General features: G+C 48.5%; 1 protein-coding gene across 1 annotated transcript in view; it reads left to right on the top strand.

The window, feature by feature from the left end:
• Positions 1–18,433, top strand: part of arb2a (ARB2 cotranscriptional regulator A) — a 150,186-nt gene extending 131,753 nt beyond the window's left edge. Inside the window, exon 11 of the mRNA XM_037481748.2 lies at positions 16,162–18,433. Within this exon, the coding sequence (XP_037337645.1) occupies positions 16,162–16,322 (161 nt within the window). The 3' untranslated portion in view covers positions 16,323–18,433. The remainder of the gene's footprint in view (positions 1–16,161) is intronic.
• The last annotated feature ends 714 nt before the right edge of the window (positions 18,434–19,147 follow it).

Here is a 19,147-nt window from a genome sequence, read left to right as displayed (position 1 = left end):
GCGGCTCCGGCGTCGTCGTGGCGTGGGGCGCCGAGCTGTGCGGCTCCGGCGTCGTCGTGGCGTGGGGCGCCGAGCTGTGCGGCTCCGGCGTCGTCGTGGCGTGGGGCGCCGAGCTGTGCGGCTCCGGCGTCGTCGTGGCGGGGGGCGCCGAGCAGTGCGGCTCCGGCGTCGTCGTGGCGGGGGGCGCCGAGCAGTGCGGCTCCGGCGTCGTCGTGGCGGGGGGCGCCGAGCAGTGCGGCTCCGGCGTCGTCGTGGCGGGGGGCGCCGAGCAGTGCGGCTCCGGCGTCGTCGTGGCGGGGGGCGCCGAGCTGTGCGGCTCCGGCGTCGTCGTGGCGGGGGGCGCCGAGCAGTGCGGCTCCGGCGTCGTCGTGGCGGGGGGCGCCGAGCAGTGCGGCGGCCCAACCCCTGACCCCACCCCCCCCTCAAGGGCCGGATCCCAGACGGCCCCCAGGGGTGGGGGGGAGAGGACCAAGGGATGGGAGGGAGGGGGCACGATCAGGGGCCGTGGGGACGGGCCAGGAGACTGGACTCTGGGGGCCGGAACGGGCGGAGACTGGACTCTGGGGGCCGGAACGGGCGGAGACTGGACTCTGGGGGCCGGAACGGGCGGAGACTGGACTCTGGGGGCCGGAACGGGCGGAGACTGGACTCTGGGGGCCGGAACGGGCGGAGACTGGACTCTGGGGGCCGGAACGGGCGGAGACTGGACTCTGGGGGCCGGAACGGGCGGAGACTGGACTCTGGGGGCCGGAACGGGCGGAGACTGGACTCTGGGGGCCGGAACGGGCGGAGACTGGACTCTGGGGGCCGGAACGGGCGGAGACTGGACTCTGGGGGCCGGAACGGGCGGAGACTGGACTCTGGGGGCCGGAACGGGCGGAGACTGGACTCTGGGGGCCGGAACGGGCGGAGACTGGACTCTGGGGGCCGGAACGGGCGGAGACTGGACTCTGGGGGCCGGAACGGGCGGAGACTGGACTCTGGGGGCCGGAACGGGCGGAGACTGGACTCTGGGGGCCGGAACGGGCGGAGACTGGACTCTGGGGGCCGGAACGGGCGCTGACGGGCGTCTCGGCGCAGGAACGGGCGCAGACGGGCGTCTCGGCGCCCCCTCGGGCGGAGACGGGCGTCTTGGGGCCCACTCGGGCGGAGACGGGCGTCTTGGGGCCCACTCGGGCGGAGACGGGCGTCTTGGGGCCCACTCGGGCGGAGACGGGCGTCTTGGGGCCCACTCGGGCGGAGACGGGCGTCTTGGGGCCCACTCGGGCGGAGACGGGCGTCTTGGGGCCCACTCGGGCGGAGACGGGCGTCTTGGGGCACACTCGGGCGGAGACGGGCGTCTTGGGGCACACTCGGGCGGAGACGGGCGTCTTGGGGCACACTCGGGCTGAAACGGGCGTCTTGGGGCCCACTCGGGCTGAAACGGGGGTCTTGGAACCAGGACGGGCGGAGACGGACGGTTTGGACGGCGCCGCCGCTGTCGGGTCTCAAGGTCCGGGAACCAGGGCTCGTGAGTGGCTGGGGGGCAAGCGCCCCGCCGAACCACCTTTGGATTCCTGCGGGAACCCGCAAAGGTGACTCGGGCTCCCAATATTGGGTGTACCCAATCGAACCCTGCTGAGTCCTTCCATGGTCGCGTCATTCTGTCACGATCGGCTGGTGCAGGTTGAAGGCAGGCAGGCAGGCAGGACTCAGATGCAGGGTCTTCCGACAAAGTGCTATTTATTCAAACAAAACTCAAGCAGAACGTGCACCAACGAGGACTGACATGGACAATGACGCGACAAAGGACAACTGGCACACAGGGCTTAAATACACAAGGGAGGTGCAGGTGATTGGACACAGGTGGAATCAATCACGCAATCACAAGACAAGGCAGGAAGTGAAGTTAACCCAGGACCACAAGAGACATGAAACTTCAAACTAAAACAGGAAGCGAAGCCAAACCGTGACATTCTGGTTGTGTACATAAATGGTCCTTAATGGGGTCATTCAATGACTGGTAAAAGACCCCTTTTAATGCTGGGTCCGACCATCCTGCCTCCACCGCCAGGATCCTGAAATCGATCACATGATCATTAACGGGACGGTTGCGTTGTCGCAGGGCTAATAACTTACGGCCGGCTTCTTCTTGTCTTTGAGGGCGGTCAAACACCAACTGGAACTCCCCGATGAAGTGGTCAAAGGATAGGTGAGAGACGGGGTTGACAGCCAGAAACGCTTGAGCCCATTGTAGAGCCTTGTTACGCAGTGAATTGATGATGAGCGTAATTTTGCTGTGATCGGACTGATAATACCTCGGGGCTTGTTGAAACAGCAAACGGCACTGAAGGAGGAAACCGCCGCAGGCTTCGACGTCCCCATAGAACGGTTCGGGCAGTAGGCGGACGTTCTCCGGGTTCATGGCGGAAGGAGGGGCGGAAGCGTTGCTGGGAACCGGAAGTGAAGCTGCGGTGGGGGAAGTGGACATTTGACCAGTTAGATCCATTAAGGTTTGTGTCAACCCATCTAGGCGTCGGAAGAGCTCTTGTTGGGCAGATGCAATCTGGGACAGAGCGTCGGCTTGGCGGCCCAGGGCGACGCCTTGTAGGTTGACGGCAAGACGGAGTCCTTCTGGGTCAGCTGGGTCCGGAGTATGGTCAGTTCGTTCTGTCATGGTACCCTGACGGGGCGAACCCAGGTGCTGGAACCCAGAGAAAAGACAGGTAAGTCGTGGGAGAGTGTACAGGTTTATTGTGTCTGTGCGGCAGACAGGGACTTGGCTTGGACGAGGTCCGGGCTCGAGGATGGGTGATACCGCTTGGCTGGAGGTCCCCCCTGGCGTGCTCCTGAAGCAGTTTCCTGAGGCACGAGAACAATGGTTAGTTTAAATAGAAAAGGCAAGGCAGGACAAGACAAAGCTTGGCTGGGGCCTGGCGAGTCGACGTTGAATGGCAACGAACTGACGACGGCACAGGGTTTTGCAGCTCCTTAAGAGGAGGTGAGGTGACGAGGGTGATTGACTGCAGCTGGTGGGAAGAGTGGAGCAGAGCTGGCGGGGGAGGAGTCCGACAGGGGCAACATGACAATAGCCTTGGTAAAATATAAAGGTTTTGCACTGCTAAACTACATCTGCCAATAGCAGAGATGAACAGGAAAAAGGAGTGATTTGCAATGGGAGATGTAGGGTTAGGGAGACAGAGAGTGTCAGAGTGTGTATCTGTGGTGGTCATAGGGTTAAAGTCAGATTAACTGATTAAGAGAGGGAGAAGAGGATGAAGTAATCAGAGACCGGGGGGGAAAAAAAGGGAAATGAACATCATGTAGAGAAAGAGAGAAAAGAGCAGCCAGTTAGAGAGGAAGACACAGAGAGGATCCCTCTGGATGTGAAGATTGTAACATCACACTGTAGCGGCCCTTATGGGACAGACGCCGACAGAACACACTCCCTGCTGCATGCAGGAAGAGGAAGCTTTGCCAGCATGGAAAACATACAAGAGAAGAATGAGAGACGAGCGGAGCGGAGAAAAACGCAGTTCCCCCCCAGAGACGAAGAGGGAAATCTTTCGCGAGCACAAACACAAGCCAGATAGCTGAGAAAGAGGAGGAGATGGTAGAGAATAAGCAAAAAGAGGACTGCTGGGAGAAGGGAGCGGCGTGGTGCAATGTGGAAGTGGGAAAGTAGACGAGTAGGGTTCACAGATGAAGAAAAGCAGAGGGGTAATATTTACTTCAGAAGTCGGATACATTGATTTTCCAACAGAAGACCAGAGTTCAAGTTTAATATAGTTACAGTTATAGTTAAACGTCAAAATAAAGAAGTTTCAAATTTTGGATCAACAACATCAACAAAGAGCTATTTTTAATCCGTACACCTTGGTGGATTACAGCTGAAATCCATTAAGCCTTTATTATAGTTTGTGACTCCTGCCAACTTTACCCAAAAAATTACCCAAAATGCACGCCACCAAAAAAAATTGCACCTCTGGGTAAGTGTGGAGGGTCCAGGTGAAAATAGCCATTAAACCCGAGTAGCCCAAGTGGTGTATTAGTGCAACTAACGTGGGTCATCGGAGAGGCTCAGAACATAGTTCAGAGTGTGCTGCTGTGAAATTGGAAATTACCGCTCAGCAATGCAGCAATAAATACAGAAAGAAACTTTAACTGTTGTAAATTATGAGGCAGCCTGTTCTTCCTGCAGTATATAGAAACGCATGAATGTGAACGCATGTGTTGAAGTGTGCGTCTCGGGCTGCGGTTTCGCCTGAGGGGGGGGAAGAGGAGGAGGTTAGGGAGGGGTTTAATATGCTACTTTAGCCCTCGGGGGGCTCTACAGTTGAAAGTCAGTGCATGAGGCGTGCAGAATCACACCAGCCTGCATTACACAGGGACTGGGGGTGGTGGATTGGATGGCTGAGGGAGGTGGGGGGGGGGGCTATAAAAAGTGAAATCATATCACTTAGCAGCTGAGTGCAGATAAAGCTGTGTTTGAACTGGGAGGCATAAATTATACATTGTAAACAGAGCGTTGGGAGACTACTGCTCGTTTAAATTATGACGGAGGGTAGTTTTTATCCTCCCGCACTTGTGTTTCTGCTGCCTTTCCCTCACTCTTTCCCTCTCCCGCCAGTCAGTCTCCTGATCCCTCTTGTTTCTCCATTTCCCTTTTCTCCATCACCTGCCCCTAACCAGCAGCCACCTCCACACATACGCACATTCTGTAATTGTTTGCTGTTTGAGGATAAGCCATGTTCCTTCTTTTTAATGTTTTATTTACCTATGTGGTTATGGTTTGCCCATTTTTTGAAATGCAATGGCCCCTCTTCCACAGTGAAAAGTAGTTCCACAAAAATCAACTAGGTGAGCGGCCAAGGTCAGGGCGCCAAATGATTTGGTCGATGGTCAACGTCCCCCCTCCTGCATAGTTCAAGTTGGGCCTCTGCGTTGTTTTCGTAAAGGTGCCTCCGTCCATCCTGACAAGTGCGAGGGTTATTGATCAGTTTATTCTATTTGCAGCTGACCGCTCAGCGCCGTCTCTGTGCTCACAAGTCAATAGTTGGCGGATTGAGAGGGTGAGCACCTCCCCTGAACCCCACCCCCCTCAATTTCTGGTTTGTCTCCTCCACTCAACCACACACACACACACATAGAAGAACACACAAACACGCACAAAGTGAATGACTCTCTCCCACACCTCTGATCCGAGCTACAATTTTGATTAGTCTCGAAGCGCTGCAGGGTCATGGCAGGACTGTGTGTGTATCTGGTGTCAGCCGATGCTCTCTGATCAAGGTCTTAAGCTCCAAAGTTAGGGTGGGTGCTTTGTTTTTTTTCGTCTTTGGCAGGGTGGGTGTAGATTGGGACTCCTCCAGAGGTGATCGTGGCCCCTCGGAAAAACATGGATCAGTGACCTCGGCCTGTTTGGCGGACGCTGCTCAGCTGGTGTGTTTATGTTTATGGGCTTGTGGCATGGCATACGCGTTTGTTCTTGCACTGATTACGAGAGTCTCCCAGAGCAAGGACTGCAGGGCCGCGTTCAGACCAACGCTGGGTCGAAGACACACCGGAGCTCCTTTATTCAGGGTGATTGCAACGGGAATACGTGCACTGAGCAAATACAATCATGTTTCGACTCAAATACGTCATGGCTGTAATCATCTGCGTGAGTGGCTCATAACATATTATATTTAGCACAGCACTTCACAGCACAAGATACCTGTAATAAGTGATTGCAGATATTCGGTTTGCCCACAAAGCGTATTGCCAGATGCAAAACATTTTGTGCCAGACGACCTTGCGGGAGTCTCGTGTGATGACTGCACACATAGAGTAATCATATTGAAATGAATACTGAAGCTGTATGTGCGGGCCTCACAGTGCTTTGCCATTATGCTTAACCCGGAATTTTGGATTTTCCCTATTTTCGGGTGATGAATTAGCATCCATTTCTCTCTCTCTCTGCTCGTCAGCTCTGCTCCATTTTAGTTCATTTATGAAGACCAGACTGGGGGCTCCAACCCTTTGGCTCTCCACAGAGCGAGAGGAGATAATTATTCTCTCTCTGACTCACACATTTAGATGAAAAATGCATACAGCTGGGACTGGAAGCAGCTTATCAAAAGGTTAACTCTTCCCCACACTTGTCCGTGCTTACAAAGAGAGCATTTCCAACAACAGTGGCAGCGTCGGGCTTTCCTGCTGTTTTGTTTGGGTGCTTTCAACATTGTCATGACCTGCCACTGGCCCGGTGCTTTGTTTTCCCAAAGTTAACTTTCAATCAAGACGCGAGCCAGCTGTTGTTTGTGTTGTGCTCTCTACATCATTTCTCAAGCAGCCGTTGAGTGCCGCTACACAACCAAATTATTCCGACATGAATATATATATATATATATATATGTGGATACACAATTATTTACTTTTATTTATATAATTAAAGCGGACGTAACGCGCAAACAACGATACAAAACCAGTTCGCTAATAATCTGTGACAAAAATATTATTATTATTTTTTTTGTCCAATACTACTCGGTGCCGTATTCAGTATGCACGTCATTGGCTTGATAGCTCTTTAGATCATCTCATTGAGATTCCCACATCCTTTGCCTTTTTCACCTTCACGTACACTGTATTCCCACATACACTACTGTCGCTCATCCGAACACACGCACATTAACAGACACGCTCACTTTGGAGGCCTTATGTGGAAGGAGCACTGCCTGGGAAAGTGATAGCAAGAGAAAAGAAGCTCTGGAGAGTGAGTTATCTCTTTAGATGTCATTGAGGGGCGCCTCTTTTCTCTCCCCTCTCCTTCCCTCTATCATTTTCCTCTTTCTTCCTCTCTCTCTGTCTCCTGCTCTTGTTCCCACTTGCTCTCTCAAATCATGCTTGCCTCCAGTGGTATTCAGACAGTCCAAGGACAAAGTAGAGATATGCTGGGAGCAATGGACTGTCCGTCAGTGTGTTTGTGTACGTGCACGAGTGTGTCTAAGAGAGAGAGAGAGAGGGGGGGGGGGGGGGTTGATGTTGAGTCTTTGAAGCTGTTCTCCCCTTGTCCTGACAGATTGGAGTCTGGTCCCTCTCCATTGAATCCCCTGATGCTCTATCACACACTCCTACCCAAACAAAACACACCTTTCAGGTTGCTGCGGATATACGTAAAAACACAACGCACAGCTGCCTCTTGTCCAGTTCGTGCCTTTGTGTTTATGCATATTTTCAATTGCTATTTATTGACTTGTCAAAGTGATTGAAATGATATGAAATAGTTAGTTTTACAGAAGAACCTTATTGCTGCTGCTAAATTCACACGCCTGAGCCTTGTATCTGCGGCACCAAGCCAAGTGTCTCTGTATCATTCTGTCATGCAGCCTGTCCAACTTAACCAACCTGAAGTACATGGCCTCGGGGTCTGTGACCAGTGGCACCAGATGCCCGACCGGCTTCACGCCGCACACATGCACACATGAAATCCATCCCGGAGACAGACCTCTCCCTCTCTGCACGGTGACGTGCCCGCTGCACAAACAGGGGAAATCCTTGCCTTGTCCATCACAGGTCATCTCGCCGTACTTGGCGCACGTGGCCCCCCCCCCGGACAAGGCTCCAAACCCAAGGGATTTGACCTACACACACACATGCCCATGCACGGGCCCCCTTGGCTCTGGCCCGGTTCCCCTGACGCAGGGACACACGCAGGCAGGAAGTTTGAGGAGAGGTTTGTGTCAGTTTGCGTCTCTTGGAACACTTGAGGTCTGACCCCCTCTTGACCAGGCGCCTTCCTCCTCCTCCATCTCTCCGTAAACAACCACATCCCAACGACTGAAGGCGCGCCGACTCGCCAAGTGTAATAACATCACTCACGTTTTGATGTGAGGCGGTACATCTACGTGAGCTAGGGAGGCGGCCTCGCAAAGATATGTTTGAGTGTTTCATGCTTGTGTAGCAGCAATGTTGTTTGTGTGCATATGTGTGTGTGTGTGTGTGTGTGTGTGTGTGTGTGTGTGTTTCCTTCTGGGTTTTTGTCTGATAGCAAGAATGGTAAATCTTCGTCACAGAGGAAACCATGTTAACCTGTCACCTTAGGCGTCTTCTTCCCACTATTTATCCATTGTGTGTCCTTCAAACACACACACACACCCACGCCCCATGCACATGCGCGCACACATCAAGAGAGGGATTGTCCACTGATCTTGTTGAGTGTGTGTCAACTCCATTAGCACATTCCCAGATAGGGCCAGGGCGCTCTTATCTGCAGCGACCCATTAATTACACTTTGTTCCCCTAAGTGATCTATTTCAGACCTGCCCCGCCCTCAACACCCACTTGCTGCTATCTCCACCCCTGGCCTCCTTCTCCCGCACCTGACCTCGCTCCTCTCCTCTTTCTCGTCTTCTTTTCATCTCTCCGACTGACACACACTCTTGTGTCCCCTGTCTGTCTGCGTTCCGATACGTTGGATCACAAGGTCAGGTGACGAGTAGCTGCACGCATGCACAGGCAGGTGTGTGCGCATCTCTTTGAGACACAAGAAAAGTAGAATGGGGCTCCTGCACAGCACCCACTGTAACCCATGGGCAGTAGCAACACTGTTGTTTATATGAGTCAGCATCCCTTTCATCCAGGAAGGAAGGGGCAGTTAAAACAATGGGGGCTTGTGTCCATGTCATCTGACCCAGGAATCCCACAACGGTGCGCGTTCACATGCGAGTCTGTTTGTGTCCCTCCAGCTCGTTCGGTCCGATGCTGTTATTTTAATAACGCACACCGTTTACTCCACATTCCCTCGTCAGGCCGCCAGTTTATTATGCCTTGAGAGACTTTTGCGGTTGTACCCGTGCATAGCACGAAACATGTGGCTGTGGTGTTTTCTATTATTTCATGGAGCACGTAGAACCTGGTTAGTGATGGAGGGCCGCATGTGAGGTGTCTGCAATCCCCACGGCCTTGTGTGGATGGGGGTTCTCACACTCAAAAGCTGTCTATTCTGCGACCATTGATTCTCAATGTGGCCCGTCTTTCTTACAGGTGCAAAAGGGGCCTCTCTTACCCCTCTCCTCCTCCTCCCCCTTCTCCTCTTTTGTGACTGAGTGATGTGTGTGTGTCCTGAAATTGTAGAAGTGTGTGTGTGCGTGTGCGTGTGTGAGAGAGAGAGAGAGAGTGTGTGGTTTTTCTATGCCTGGTATTGTCCCGAAGGTGTTAGGGAGGTCCGTGTGTATGTGTGCATCAGACCTCATTGTGTTGAAGTGGAGCAGAGGTTGTGTGTTTATGTGAGTGAGGAGTGAGCAGTGAGTGTAGTATAGTGAAGGGTTGTAGCGAGTGTGCAGTTTGGCTCGGATTTGGTAATATAGACGCTGTGTGTGTGTGTGTGTGTGTGTGTGTGTGTGTGTGTGTATGACTGTGTGTGGTAGCTTGCACGTGGGCTCACCCAGATATACATCTGCTCCATCTCCACCACTGTCTTTGCCAAGGTTTTCTGTCCTGACCCTTGCCCAACCATCATGATGTATGTGTGTGTGTGTCAGTGTGTGTTAATGCACTTGTGCCTGTGTCAGTGTACGTATACGCATGCATGCAGTGCCTCCACTAATGGACAGTCTTTGTGGGGGCCTCTCTTTTCAGCCATGCTGCTTTTGAGACACATTGTGCCCGGGCATAGAAACAGAAGCTCTCCATTGCCCCTCAATAGGCCAAAAACAAAACCGTGTCAGGCGAGCTAGCAGCCCCTGAGTGTTTGCCATTTAAGTCCCGACCAATGGTGGTGCAGAAGGAACAAAAGGCCTGGACAGGGAAGGAGGCCTGCACTGTTTACAGTGCTAATGTCTGGGTGGGACTCCCAACAAGGCCCCTCCATACACATACGTGCGTATGCACAATCAGTCCCTGAATCTCTCTTTCTCTCTCTCTCTCTCTCTCTCTGTGTCACATACGTAAAATCAATCAACAGGTACACGCGCATTTTTAAAACAAAACCTGGCGGTGAAACGCCGGAATATTTGTCCCCCCTAATTGATAAGCAATAGATGAATGGTTTCTATTGAAAGGACTGGCAGAAACTGGGATTTGTGTGCATATATAGATATATATTTCAGATATATATATCAGATATATAAAAACACTTTGTAATATATATATATATATATATATATTACAAAAAGTGTTTTTATTAGATGGACTTGGTTGTTGTGAGCAAATTAACGCAAACTGTTCAAATTGATTCCTGATAAAATAAGATTTGATATGAAGAAATAATTGGATTTTAAGCTAAATCAAAATTGTGTTATAGTTATGTTTTTCATTCATGTTCTATTGACTGATTTGACTGTAGTGACAAATTCATAGCAACTTCTTTTCACTTGCTACTTATATATAGTGCTAACTTGGTTATTCATTTTATTATTTAATCTCACTTTGTAAATAAAGATTAATTAATGTCAATTTTATTACAAATTGAGAAATGAACTAAAAAAAGTGCAACGGAGCTGTGTTGCTCTTGTTCCGAAGAGTCTCATCCCCAATGAAACAACTGACATTGAGAGGTGCTGCCAGATGCGAGAGCATGTTCGGGCCTTGGATTCAGACCAAAGAGGAGAGGGAGAGTCTGACGCTGGTATCAAATAGCTCGAGCTGTCCTTGGACCAGGGTTATCTTGTAAATGCTGTGCTCCAAGTCTATAAAACGAGGGTCCTTTATGATGGCCAAGGCCACTCATTCACGTTAAAATAAAAAAAAAAGCACTCAGTGCAGTCTGGGTGTAGAAGCTGCAAGTATGGAAGGATTGATGAAGGGAGGGAACTGAAGGAGAAAGGAGTAGTACTGCACCGTCTTTTATGTGGAGTCCTTGTTGTCCAGAAATGGGTAATGTATGTAATGTAAAGTAGCTTACGTTGGATGAGGGTTTCAACCAGTTAACGTGATATTCTCTTCATTCTGGGTTATCTTTCCATTTTGTTTCCCCATGTCTCTTTTCTGTTGGTATTTTTATTCTGAGTAAACACAGAGTCCCCTCAGCGGCCCCTGTAGCTAGTCATTCAGGCTCCTCATTTCAGGATGTGTAATGAGTTCTGCCTTGTTTTTGTCTAACCACAACACACAATAATAAGCAAAGTAATTAAAAGCAGTGCGAGGGAGAGGTTTGCGGGGGAGGGGAGGGTGGGGGTGGAGGGGGGGGGGGTCGGATAAGCAGGGCGCACACCCCGCTTACCGACGAGCGTTAAAAACGAAGGGCGTTTTCAAGAACAGCAGTGGTATTGATGAATGCTAAGGTTTGAAATGTTTTTAGTCCTTTTTCGTCTTCATTGTATTTCTTTTGTGAAGCATCCGTGTCTCTTCTGCCTCCTTAGACATGTGCAGGCTTAGTAGCATATCAATAAAAAAAATGTTTTTCAATGAATAATCACATTGTGTCGCATAGCAGAAACCAAATCTGATCATACTGTCTGTCCATCTGATGTGGAGGCCTCCACCTTGAGTGGAAATTGAGAGGTGGTGGTTGAGAGGCGTTTTTTTTTTTTTTTTTTTAATTAGCTTTTTGTCTGAGGACAACATCTCCATGTTTTGTTGAAGAGGACAGCGTGGCCGGCCGGCTGTCACCTGCCCGGGCTCCCTCTGACCTCGTCTCCAGTGGCAACATGTCCTACCCCCTTTCGACAGCCAGCCGCGTGGGACAAAATGACATTCTTGACCTTTACGCATGTCGGCAAGCAAGATGACAACACGAATAAAGGACTGTGTGCTCGCGTGCGTTTCTTATGGACAAACGCGTGCACCTAGGAGCTGACACACACACCCACACACCCACACACAGGCAGTATCGTCACACACTGTGCACAGACTCTCACACACGGCGTAGAAAAACACCTAATATCAGAGAGTGTCAGGGACGGAAATCCGATCGTCTGACAACCAGGATACAGATAGCGATTCCCCGCCGCTGATCCATGCAACAGATAGTTTCCACAAACAGCGGTCCGGCTAAGGTTGCAGCCGGCCAGGGCCCGCAGCACAACCCGGGGCTCTACCTCGCCTGGAGATAAAACAAACGCTTAGGTTACCCTCGATAGGAAATCGATAAGAAAATACACCGTCGTGTTAGTTTTTTTTTTATTTTTATGAAAACTTTGACAAAAAGGAAATGAGAAAATGTTTGCTTCTGCATGTGATATTATCTTGTGCATCGCTCCTGTTAGGTATTTTGTTTTTGTAATTTTTGCTTCGCAATTTCATCATTTCTCATCTCCTTTTTTTAATTGAAGCTCATTAAATGTTTAACCCAAATGTCACTCTATTTGATTAATTGTAACAGTAATTGTTTAAAGGATTTCCACTCACACTGATATATATAATTTCTATGCATTTCCCCTGTCTCAAAATCCTCCTAACATTTTAAATATGTATTTATATTATACATGCAGTAAAGAGATATGGCCCCCTTAACATCAATGTAATTAGGAATAACAAAAAAAGTTTGATTCAAATAAAATAGGCCATTTGTACACAAGCAATTAACTGATGCAGCTTTAAATAATGTAGCCCAGATGGAACCTAATTATAGTCGGCATGCTTTGATTCTGGCTTTCTGACGGAGTATCACTCGGGGCGTCACTTTGGCTTTTCAGTCACCTAGCGTTTGTTTTGAAATTTGTGACAATCAGAGCCGATTACCATTTGTAACAGCATGCAGCGTTTGGTGCGAAGGGAAGAAAGCATGGCCGATAGCTATGGAGGAGTTTCCTTGTTTCCTTTATAAAGGCTCAAAACTCTCTCCCTCTGTTCCCTTACCTCTCTGCGCACAACTGATAACAACAGTGTGCGTTTGTGTGTGCCGAGGCATTGTGCTGGATGGTTGGGTGTTTTGGGGGGAGGGTAACAATTGGTCTGTGCTACATGTGTAAGTGTGTGCCACTCATTAGTAGGCGCTAGTAAGTGACGTGTGTGTGTGTGTGTGTGTGTGTGTGTGTGTGTGTGTGTGTGTGTGTGTGTGTGTGTGTGTGTGTGTGTGTGGGTGTGTGTGTGTGTGTGTGTGTGTGTGTGTGGGTGGGTGTGTCAGCGTCTTGTACCAGTGTAGAGTCACGTGGAGATCAAACAGTCAGTCAATTACCTTGAGAGGGCTCCAGTGGCTGTGACAGAGTGGACGAGGCTAAATATCCTGGATCAAATGCTCTCCTCTGCCTGTCACATAATGAGCCTCAGCAGGCTGCGACGACACGCACAGAATGTTCAAACAGGGCGCAGGTTCGGTCGGCGGACTGAAACTCCGCCATGACCAGAGAATAAGGACGGGGAGCTTTACACCACAGACCACGCAGCCGATTTATCCTGCACTACTGTGAAACATCTTCATGGAGCCGAGTTTGTGTGTGTGTGTGTGTGTGTGTGTTTGTACGTGTGTGTGTTGCCTCTCTTCAAGGTTACAGCCGTCATCATTCTCGTTGCAGAAATAATCTCTGTTAAGCTTGCCGTGGCCTAATGCTAATTGCAAACACAGTTTGGAAGTAAAGAGATTTTTTTTCTGTACTTCCCGTGACAATACCCCATATTATGGAGCGCAGCAGTAACACCATTATTGCATTTACAATAAATAAGCACGTAATTGCATTGACAATAAACTTTATTAAATAATTGCAATTACAGTGATCTTGTTAAAATGAGCACATGCAACTTAATTGATTCACAGAAAGCACAAATAAATACACAGGGCTCTTGATTTTCAATGTTCCATCAGTTAAATACAGGATAGAGTTGTAATTAAACTGGTCAAAATGACCCCACTCCTCGTCGCCTGTTGCATCTTTTTTTAACAATACATCAAATCAATTCCTTTGAAAAACGTTTTTCATTGCGGGAGTAAGATTGCGGATAAAGTAGTACTCATGGGCTGTTTATAGATTCACTTTACACTCATGATTCCAGATGACACATTATCGATCCCCATATCTTTTAAGCATATTACTTTGATTTGTGGCATAGCTGATGTAATTCTCTCTCTCTGTCTTTAGTGGCTCCTGAAGCCTGGTCATCGGTGTTCCTCCCCTAAATCAGTCGTCACATCTTAGCTCTGACAACATCCATTAGGTTCGACACACTTTGGTTGTTGAAGGAAGAGTGGACTGTTAAAGGCCTATTTAAAACCGTGTGTGAGTGGGCTCATTCTTCCATCTGTGCGAGTGTTGTTGGGTGGGGTGCGGGAGCTCCGCCATATAGAGGGGTGGAGCCTAACACCAGAGTCATTGGAGGGGCACAGGCTCATCTGCATATTGGCACAGAGACGCCCCCCTGGTGACCCCGGACTGCGAAGGGATAGGGTGGAGAGGCTGGCGGCGTTCCGGCGGAGTTCACCACCAGTTCAGGGTGAATGGGAGAACGCTGCGGCATTGATCGCTTCTGCGGAAGAAGAAAAAAGGACAAAACAGAAGTAAAAAACACTAGTGAAGAAGAAGAGGCCCGACGAGAAGGGAAATGGAGGAGGTGGAAAAAGACCAGAGGGCCTCAAATTGGATATGAATGATAGATCAGTGGTGTGAGAGGGCTGTGTCTTTGTTTTCCAGGGTTAGGTGTTATGCTGAGCCCTACACAGGTAGCAGAGTCACTGGGTGCAGGGTTATTGACTCCCATGATTGCCAAGCCAGTAAATTTAACCCAAGGCACTGACTGCAGTCTGCTCGCCATATAGCGTGCAGACTCCCTTATCTCAGAGTGATCGAGAACCCCTAACACACACACACACACACACATAAACACCAGCAACATCGCAAACCAAAATCCACACCCAGAACTCACACCTACCCCAGGTCTAACAATCACACACACAAACACATACGTGTAAGCACACCCTCTCCATTAATGCGTCCAGGCAGGGGTCAATCTAATAATCATGGGGTCAGCGCATTGGTCATCAGAGGCCCGTCTATGGTGAGTGAGACTTCAAGGGGCTTCCTAATTGTATCCCTGTGGCCTTCTATCTTTTAGGAGAAACGAGGAGATAGGCACCTCAGAGAGGAGCAGAAGTAAAGTGGTGTTTTTTTATTTTTTTATCTACCACTGATTTGACTCGGCCACAAGGGTCGTTGTCTTTAACTCTTTTCTGCAGGGGCCGGTTGCTTTCTTCAACTGATTTCCGAAACTATTATTGTTTATACGATCCGCTTGAGAAAATTGAACACATTTTAATTTGCTTATCTTGAAAACAAATTCAGATGCCAACTGAAACCGTCCTAAGTGTGCAGGTGTGGATTTAAAAAGGGAAACTCGTTGCTTCAAGCCTCGTATTCACTCCTCCCTCAGTCTGTAAACGCGTGTACATTTTCCTTTGGTTTATCTATCAAGGGATGAAACTCCTAATATAATTTCTCAGTAAACCTATTCCCCCTCTGGGAAACAAGAGGGCACCTCGCTACGGCGTCTCAAGTTCAGTTGCAATTGTGTTGCAAAGCAGCTGTGCTGCTAGCCAGCGGTGGCAGAAATGAGCCATGAACGCTCAGCGAGCAGGACCGGGAGACGAGTGAGGCAACAATCTGTCCTCATCGTGGATGCTTTGATGCAGAGTCGAGGAACAAAGCCACTGCCATTAAGTTCGTGAGTTATCCAACTCAAAAGCTGGCCACCGATACCTTTGCCCCTGAGGCAGGCAGGAACCCGAGGCGCGTGTACCACATTTCAGGCTTCGCTGTGACCCCAACTTTGGGAACCAGCTAACCTGGAAGAGGTCAGAGGGAAACCCAGCCCTTCTGCCCCCCCCCCCCTCCCACCTCCACCTCCGCCAAACCACTTGATATGCTCAATAGTTACCTCTCTCCAGCTTTCTTGCCTATCAGCCCTTTCGAATGAATGACCGCCGCTCCACTGGTTTTGCTCAGTGGGCCCATTGTGAATTACTCTGGTTCTGTTGGAAGGCCTGATATGGAAAGAGGGACGAGCTGTGGTGTTGATGATCGGATATCCACTTAGATAACACATAAAGACTGTTCCCGTAGACTAATAGGTCACAGGCTGTCATAGCTCTCATGCGAGAGGCCTTAGACTTGCATAGAGCCAAGCAGTTCATTCTTAGGAGACTAAAATATAATCTGATATTTGTTTATTTAACCATTTAACATGCAATCATTTTTTTTCAGGGCTGTACTATAAGCAAATCTGCTTGAAACCCCACTCATGCTAATGTTTACGTGTGGGTCTTTTACATTGTAGGCACAGAGCGTCATGAGCTGACCTCCTGGATGAGTTTCAACTCCATCTTCAGGTTCTTCACTGCAGTCCTGGAGGCGAAAGAGGACGAGGAGGTGGTGGAGACCTCCAACATTGTCACCACACGCAGCAGCTCCCTCAAAAACAAACACCAAGATTTGTAGAGGACTGATAAAAATGACTGAAGGTGGTTGCAACGGATCGAAGGGGTGAATGCAAAAAGGATCCTCTCTGCTGTTTCCCCCCCCCCTCTCTAACCACCCTGCATCTTTGACTTCTTATTGTTCTCCCCAAGTGTCATTACACCCTTCCAGCCTTCCCTAGCCGTGCACACACACACACACACACACACACACACACACACACAGCCTTGTTGTGGTAAGAGACAAGTGTGCAGGGTCGCCATGTATACATCAAAATAACGTTTTGCATTACTTCTAGATGAGTGCAACTCTCAAAGCAATACGGGGCCCGAGTGTTAGCGCTTCCCGCGGGCCGAGGCCCGGCTGCGGGCCGCGGCAACAGAGATTAAGGCTGACAGGCGCGGTGCACAACGCGCTGCGGCGCGCCCTCTAATTGTCCTGACGTCCGCCTGAACTGAGCTAATGCCCCGCCTGCCCTCCAGTCTGCACCGCTCAGCCTCTCCCTCTTCCCCCCGCCCCCCCCCCCCCTGGTGCTAAGGCCTGGGCTTCGTACACCAACATCATCTCTTGCTGTACGTAACGGAATCCTCTGCTCAGGTTCAATTTCATTTCGATCTGATTAAAAGAAGAAGAAAAAAAGCCCTTACCTGCCGCAAAGGTTTGCGAAGATACACATTCTTAACTGTCGACGATTGGTTTTGGTTTTAAGAAAAGGGAGTTGTTCTCACAACAATCTTTTAGTCTGAACTTTCCTCATTCAGCTGTGTAAAATATGGTTCGTATATACAGACATTTCTGGAATTGCAGTGCTTGAAATAAGAAACTATTTTTTTTTCTAATAATAAGCCAATACTTAGTTTTAGGTATTTAGAATGATTTGCAAAACTGTGGAGAGTCCATCTCTCTCCGGTTATTATAAATATTAGTTTTTTGTTTCCATATGATATCCCTGGTATTGGTGTCCTCACATGAGTAAATGTGATGAAACAAATAATAAAAAACACACAACCTGTGCTGAATATGGAAAATGCAGGACCCTGAGCACATTTAAAATTACTTAAAGTCAAGCATCAAAATGGGTTTGAGGGATTTCTCATTTTAACAGGAGCCAGAAGTCAGACGACACTCATAAAGCCTCAATATATCGCCTTACACGTGTCAGGAAATCCAAGATTTCAATATTATTCTAAGCCTGAATGATATTTCTTTAGATGTTTGAAAAATGTAACATATCTATTTTTTCCTCCCACCAAAGCACTCTTAGAAGTGACAAAGTCAGCTCCCTGCTCAGCTGCACATAATCTGTCTATGTGACACAAACATGATATAAATGTTCCGCAAGCCTGGTGTGCTTTATAAACCACTCAAGGCTTAATGGAATATATTTCTAATGTGTCGTGACATTAGTAAAACCTCCAGCCGGATTCTAAATCTTATGATACCTCAGACACATTCTCAAATTTGGACCTTTTCTTTTCGCACTTGGAATAGCTACCATTGGTTAACTTTTACACTGTGAAACCCTACCTCTCCTGTCCACTGTGTGCATGGTTTAAGGCTTTTGTGGATTATCTTTCCGCTGTAATGAGACAACCGCGGCTGATGGTTGCAGGCCTAATTTGCTTTTAATTTGATTCACATCTCTCCAGGTTTCCGCTAAGAAGTTTGCTTATTATTTGATTTGATGAGTTTAGTTTAGAGATACCATTGCTCATCTTTCGGCTACAATCAGTTCATTTTTCTCTGCATAGTTTGTATATTGTTGCCTTAGGAATAAACAAGACTTTGTTCACTGTTTTGATAATATCCAGCAAGCCGTGTGTAAATGGAACTAAAGATGTAAGAGCAGCCCAGATCCAAATGAAAGGGGACTCATTTTGTCAATTACTCTCAAGGTCTTTATACAGATGATGTAAATGCAATATTGTCTAAGGAACAGTGCTGTTTTGTTTTATGGCAAGTTTTGGATTTCATGAAACCAAGAGTGTACATGCCTCCAAGTCATATATTTTTGTTATCTCTGTCTCGAGGAAACGCTCTTGATTTTAAACTGATCTTTGCATGATCCTGTTTTAAAGTGCTTTAGAGTGTCCTAAAATGATTTTAAAATTGATTTTAGTTTTTTTTTTTTTTTAAATAAACCTATTGAACCCGTTTAAAGCAATTCAAATTAAGTTTTGCTCCTTGCTTGTTGAACTAAACCTGTTTGTATTTCGTTTTGCTTTTTATTTCCTCGTGTTTTTCCTGCACATGTTACTGGTGCAGAACTGAACAGCGCACATTGGCAATATGTGTGGGGGGGGAATATATAGAAATCAGATGCGATTCAACCGAAGAGAGAGAGAGAGAGAGAGAGAGAGAGAGACAAAGAGATGTGACCGAAAGTTCAGAGCGAGTGCAGCGGGACGAGAAAGTACCTGAGTCATCATCTCACATGACTCCTCTGAAACCTAAGACCAGCCCACGTGCATCTGCTGCCACACAATCGGACAGTGATGAAGTATCTTTTGTCCTGTTTCTAAAATGTTCGAACTACAAACTTTACAATATTTCACTGTTGTGCTTTCTAAAGAAGTTATAAACAAAATGAAGGGGGGGGGGGGGAAGCCAAGCTGCTGTGAAAGAGGATCTTTAAACTGATTGTATCGTTAGTGAGTGAGTGAGTTGGTCACTAAGTGTGTTAAAATGAAAACAACCTATAAACGGTAATTCCACTCTTTTTGGTCATTACTTTTAGGAAAAGTGAGCCCCCCCCTCCAGCTCAGCGAGGTTTTTACGGCATCATTTGTTTTCACACGGTGAAACCGATCAGGTCATTAAACGCCCCCTCAATAAATCTTTAGAAA

The sequence above is a fragment of the Pungitius pungitius genome, chromosome 5 (assembly GCF_949316345.1).
Source record: "Pungitius pungitius chromosome 5, fPunPun2.1, whole genome shotgun sequence".
Classification (NCBI taxonomy): domain Eukaryota; kingdom Metazoa; phylum Chordata; class Actinopteri; order Perciformes; family Gasterosteidae; genus Pungitius; species Pungitius pungitius.
The sequence above is the reverse complement of the archived record's forward strand: the minus strand, read 5'-3'. Positions and strand labels throughout refer to the sequence as shown.